The sequence below is a fragment of the Elephantulus edwardii genome, unplaced genomic scaffold (assembly GCF_000299155.1).
Source record: "Elephantulus edwardii isolate Elephantulus edwardi_28Jun2011 unplaced genomic scaffold, EleEdw1.0 scaffold00048, whole genome shotgun sequence".
Taxonomy (NCBI): Eukaryota; Metazoa; Chordata; class Mammalia; order Macroscelidea; family Macroscelididae; genus Elephantulus; species Elephantulus edwardii.
Window position 1 is genome coordinate 5579635 of NW_006399798.1, and position 6000 is coordinate 5585634.

General features: G+C 56.4%; 1 protein-coding gene across 1 annotated transcript in view; it reads left to right on the forward strand.

Annotated features, from left to right (window-relative positions):
• Positions 1 to 6000, forward strand: part of RNF157 (ring finger protein 157) — a 105366-nt gene that overhangs the window by 92489 nt on the left and 6877 nt on the right. Inside the window, exons 12-16 of the mRNA XM_006886186.1 lie at positions 1215 to 1453; positions 2638 to 2746; positions 3948 to 4059; positions 4623 to 4810; positions 5154 to 5219. Of these exons, the coding sequence (XP_006886248.1) occupies positions 1215 to 1453; positions 2638 to 2746; positions 3948 to 4059; positions 4623 to 4810; positions 5154 to 5219 (714 nt within the window). The remainder of the gene's footprint in view (positions 1 to 1214; positions 1454 to 2637; positions 2747 to 3947; positions 4060 to 4622; positions 4811 to 5153; positions 5220 to 6000) is intronic.

The following is a 6000-nucleotide window of genomic DNA, read 5'->3' on the forward strand; positions in this document are numbered from 1 at the left end:
TTAACTAAAAACTCAAGAAAATGAATATTTGAAAAGCCATACCTGGTAATCTATGGTCTAAAAATTTAGTACCAAAGAAAAACTAGGGTAGGAGAGAGGAGTTTCTGCATAGGATGCACATCAAAGCATTGCCTGCAATAGGAAAGGTTAGACCGAACTAATGACCGGCACGAGGAGAAGAGTGGACCTTTGTGGAACAGTGATTCAGCACTCGGCTGCTCGTCAGAATGTCGCAGCCCAAGTCCACCAGCCGCCCTGTGAGAGGAAGACCCTCGGGGTCTGCCCTGGAGATGTTACAGCCCCGGTGCCCTGTGAGGCAGCTCTCCTCTGTCACCTGCAGTCACCTCGAGTCAGAATCGGCGCCTTGGTACACAGCAACAACAGGGAAGCATCGGTTATCCAGGACAGGGGGACATGGAGGCGAGGTTTCAGAAACAGAAAAATCTTCATGTTCAGGGAAATAAGCAAGATACTGAAGTGGTGTTTACAGACAGATCACAGCTCTGTATACAGTGTGGGGACATATTAGAAAAGACAGCCAACTGTTACCAAAAGGTGGCTTTTAGTGATTTTATTATTAGTGGTTTTAGCCCGTGAGTACATTTTCTAAATCTCCTATAACACATACTATTCGTTATTTCATCATCATTTTCTAAATCTCCTATAACACATACTATTCGTTATTTCATCATCAGAAAAAAAAATATTAAAAAAAGTTATAGGGAGCTCTGGTGGCCTAGTGGCAAGAAACTGCATGCTGGAGAAGGAGGGACAATCTCCTGTACCAGTCAGATCCAATTTGACGGTACACACAAAAAAATTAATAAAATAAAAAAAAATTTTTTTAAAGTTATGAGCAGGCAAACCCTCTGCCATCAAGTCTGTTTCAACTCCTAGCTGCCCTTGTTTGGGTGTCCAAGGCTGTAAATCCCGATGGGAAGAGACTGCATTTATTTCTTGCACAGCGTGACTGGTGGATTCAGACTGCTGACCTCTTGGTTAACAGCCCAGCTCCTAACTCCCCGTGCTGCCAGGACTGCGTAAGCAGGCTCGAGGAGTGCAGTTCTGCCAGTGTCGCTTTCCTTTGCCTCTAAGGCAGAAGCGTCCCCGGGCAGCCAGATGAGACGGACACCACTTTTGCAGAGTGAGAAATGGGAGCATGATTTGAAAAGAAGGCTTTTATTTAACCTTCCTACCTGTCTCTGTCACCCTAGTCCTCGGAGAATGTCCCACCGGGGTATGAAGTGGTGTCTCTCCTGGAGGCTCTCAATGGGCCCCTCACCCCGTCCCCCGCAGTCCCACCACTTCACGTGCTCGGAGACGGCCACCTCTCAGGAATGCTGCCTTCGTACGGCAGTGACGGCCATCTGCCCCCTGTCCGGACACTCTCCCCTCTGGACCGCCTGTCAGACTCCAGCAGTCAAGGGCTCAAGCTCAAAAAGAGTGTCTCCAAGTGAGTATCCCCGCGGCACTGCCTGGAATTCAGAGACAGACGCTCCTGTCGTCCTCCAGTCCCTCAGGGCCAACTCATCCTGGTCCCCAGGGCCCAGGAGACCTGGGCTCATCTGAGAGCTTCTGTCTCACCTGCAGTTAGACCTTGAAAGGAAGGGGATGCCACCTTGAAGGGAGGAAAAGGGAGTGTGCATGTGCTTAGGTCGGACAGGCCTTCCCAGATGTGGTTGGGTTGGTTTTTTTAAGGGGAACATGAAATGGGGAGTCAAGGAGCTGTGGTGGTGCAGTGTATAAGGTGTTGGACTGCTGACCAAAAGCAGTCAGTCCATCAGCCGCTCCGCTGGAGGGAGGTGAGCGGGCTCCTTCCGGGAAGACTTCCGGCCTCAGAAGCCCAGTCGGTGCAGGGTCTCCCACACTTGGAACCAACTCCCTGGCGGTGGTTTGGTTTCAGAGGAGGTTACACACTGGTCACCGTGGCCCCCGGGGGCTTCAGTGCATCCAAGGGCAGAGGGAGCCTTGTGATCCTGACCGTTTAAGTGCCGTGGAGCAGGTCTCAGAGACGTGCAACCAGCGTGCTCCCTAGAGGCCAGCGTGTGAAGCGTCGTCTCACATGCCTGGAGCGTGTTGTCAGGAAGGCCAGTCCTTGGAAGACAGACAGTTAGCCAAAGAGGAAAAGACCCTCCACAAGGACTGACAGTGACTGACTGCAGCCCAGGGCTGGACCATGTGTGAGGATGGCACAGCACAGGGCCTGGCTCCCATCGCTTGTTTAGGGGTCACTGCACCACCAAACATGAGTTCTGTGGTAACTGTGAAGAATTTTATAGGTGAGAAGATTGAGCTTATGAAAGGCCAGTGGTTTCCCCCAAGTTCAGACAATGAGTTACTGAAGGAGCCAAAGCTCAGACCAAGGCCTTCTGACCCTGGCGATGCCTCGGCCTGTTTAGTGCTCCGTTCCCGCCGCCCTGTCCTCCGTTCCCGCCGCCCTGTCCTCCGTTCCCGCCGCCCTGTCCTCCGTTCCCGCCGCACCATCCTCAGCCCGCTCAGTGCTCCAGTCCCGCCACCCTGTTCTCCCTAAGGTGTGCTCTCCCTGAAATCTCCCACAGCCCTCCCCTCCCGCAGTCAGTTCTGGTCCTCAGGTATCGGTGGGTGGTATGTACACCTGTTGCCCCCTGGCTTCCACAGCTCCATTTCCCAGAATTCTTCTGTGCTACACGAGGAAGATGACGATCGTTCCTGCACCGAGTCTGAATCTCAGCTCCCTCAGGGGCAGTCTGTGCAGCATCTCGGGGAGGTACGTACATCTGTCTGCTGTTTGGGTGGTGGTCTCTCTCCTTCAACCTGCATCCCCCCTCACGCCTTCTGCTTTCATTCATTCATCGACACCTTGCCCGTGCCCTCTGGGTAGCAGCAGATGTGGTCTTCATTTGCCAGCACCTACCAGGCGTGTCATCGGTGCTAGAGGCGGTGGAGGGTGGGTGGCAGGCCTCTGGGCACTCCGGCATGGACTCCCAGCCCTGTCCCTCCTGCACCCACCACCCAGCTGTGAGTGGGGGCTTTGGGCCGACTCAGCGGTCTGTAACAGCAGCACGGCCCGCAGTAGCCAGGATAGGACCAGAGCACCTGCCCTCATGGAGCTTGGGCGCTCGGTGGTTGAGGAGGGGTCAGAAATCCAATTAGAGGAGCATTTGTGCTGAACCTCCAGAGTATTTAGACAGGAGGAGGGGGCCAGGACCACTCCTGACACACAGCATCTGGGCCTCGCGAGACGGCGAGACAGGAGGCCACAGGGCAGGGCTTCTGAGCAGGAGCCGGTGCCTGAAGGGTCACAGGGTCAGAACGCCCAGTCAGCCTCTCCCTGGATCTGGGCCAGGTGGCCGGCCATGGGGGACAGGACCAGGTCCCGGAGGATAGATGGTGTCAGCTCTGGGTGGACAGCTTAGAATCACAGACACCAGGGGACGGGCACTGCAAGTGGAGGCCTCTGCTGCTGCCTGTCCTTTCACCATTTAAAGGAAAGCAGTTCATAACCCTGGGGTGTCCCCGTGTCCCAGCTGCCAGGTGACCCATGTCACTTGAGCTGCAGGCTTTGTGCAGCCCTGGCAGATGCTGCCTCAGGCAGGTGTGCTGACTGAAGACCGCTCATCCCCTGGAGACACTGTCCAGTCAGGGCTGATGAAGAGGTGACACCCGAAGCTGCTGGCCGGGCACACCCCAGGCCCTACTCCCCTTCTTGCTCACAGCCCCGCCCCGTCGCCCTAGCCCCGCCCCTTCGTTCTCAGCCCCTCCTCTTCATCTTTGCAGCCCCGCCCCTTCGTCCTCAGCCCCTCCTCTTCATCTTTGCAGCCCCGCCCCTTCGTCCTCAGCCCCGCCCCTTCCTCGCAGTCCCGCCCCTTCATCATCGCAGCCCCTCCCCTTATGTCTCCCAGCACATGGTTCTGTCTGAACGCACTCAGTCTCCCTGCCTGTCCCCTGGCCTGTCTCCCACCCTGCAGGAATGCGGGGTGACTCCAGAAAGTGAGAATCTGACCTTGTCCTCATCGGGCGCTATTGACCAGTCGTCCTGCACAGGGACCCCACTCTCCTCCACCATTTCCTCCCCAGAAGGTACCAGGGAGCATGGAGTGCGGCCCCTGGGAGCAGCAGGTTAACCAGTTTCCTGATTGAAGAAGCCCCCGGTGAGGGAGGGGAGGTGCAGGGACCTGATCAGTGAGCTGGGGGGTCACTGATGGTGACCCCGTCCTGCAGTAGGGCTTCCCTGTAATGTGGGGTTGGGAAAACCTCACGCTACTTCCTGAGGTTGAGCTCTGAGCTCTGACTTTATCACCAGGTGCAGTTGAGATTCTGATTCCTAGTGTCCCGACGTAGAGAATGCAGCCCAGCCCGGCCCTACACCATCCTTGCAGGAATGGCTGCATGAGTCCACTAGGGCAGCCACTGTGTCCAGCTGTTTTATTAAGGATCCCCCTCTTTGTCCCTGACCCCCTTCCTGTGAACTGTGTAATCTTAGAAAACCTAAAATCTCCAGTTTGTGTAGGATAAAGTAAGGCTGCTGCTCCTGAGTGCGTGCGTGTGGGGAGAGGGCTCTGTGCCCTGTAGCTCGTGGGAACAGTGGGCACCCTCCCCTGCCTGCACTGATGCTCGTGTCCCTTCAACTCCTGTCTCCCAAGACCCTGCCAGCAGCAGCCTGGCTCAGTCAGTCATGTCCATGGCGTCCTCCCAGAGCCAGCACTCCCAGATCAGCACTGACACCGTCTCCTCCATGTCTGGCTCCTACATCGCCCCTGGCCCGGGAGAGGACGGGGAGGCACCTCCTTCCCCCCGGGGCTCCAGGAGATCACCATCAGAGGATGGAGAGGTGAGGGGACAGTGATTCACGCCACTTCTGGGCTTCACACACGAGAGTTGCTCAGTCTACCCAGAGCCCTGCTGGGCTCTCAGAGCCAGCTGGGGGCGCTTCACCCCAGAAATGCCTGCTGTGGGGGCAGCTTCTTAACTGAAGACGAGCTGCGTCTGGATGTGCACTCTGCAGTTAGGGTGTTCGGTGGGAGACTTCATGGGAAGGAGAGCCCGGGGTGGGTGGGAGAGCCGTGTGAACGTGAGCCCACGGGTGGGTGGGAGGGCAGAGCTGTGGGGGTTCAGGAGAGCCCCTGGAGGAATGGGGGCGCCGTGAACATGGTGCCTTCGTCTTCGTTCCACAGGTGATGCCACCAGAGTCCCCTGGTGTCAACTTCGTTGGGCCCCCCGCCGAAGAGCAGGACGCAGAGGTACTCCCTGCAGAGGTGGCCGTGTTCCTGGTGGGCCTTGGGGAGTAAGGCTGTGAATGGTCACGGCGGTCCACAAATGCTGAAAGCCAGCAGAGACTGCCCTGAGTTGGGGTTTGTCCTGTGAAGGGTGTTCCTGAGGTAACTTCCATGCTGAATCCTGCCTGTCATTGTCGGTGCCGTCAAGTCCGTTCTGACTCATGGCCCATATGACATTAGAACTGCCACACAGGGTTCCCCAGCTGTGCTCCTGATGAGAGAAGATCAGATCTGCCATGGAGCCACTGACCTCTCAGCAGCCAAGGGAACCTTAACTGCTTGTATCAAGTGGGCTCTGTTAGCAGGCCCTAGGCCTGGAGACTGTCCTTCAGCCGTTAGTAAGCATTGACACACTGTCACAAGCACCACTTGGTGCTGAGGACTAAAAGGCTTGACGTCACAGTCTCTGCCTGACCCCTCCCAGGGGCAGGATAGTGGTTTGGTAAGTCCCTGATAGAGCCATGGAAGTGCTGCAGGAACGCCCAGCTCTCAGGGGCCCCTGGAACCTTCCGGAGAGTCTCAAAGGAGTGTTTGAATAGAATTTGGGATCCTTAGGAATTTTTGGCAGTTTTTAACTGGCTAAGCTAGGCCAGAATCTTCCAAACAGACCCCTGAGTGGTCTCTTGCAGTGTCTCAGACCTAGTCCATACCTTGCTGAGCAGACCGCAGCCTAGTCAGTCGGTGTCCAGCCTTTGTGGTGTGTCTCTGTGGCAGGGCGTGCCTGTGCCTGGCGGGACGTGGCGGG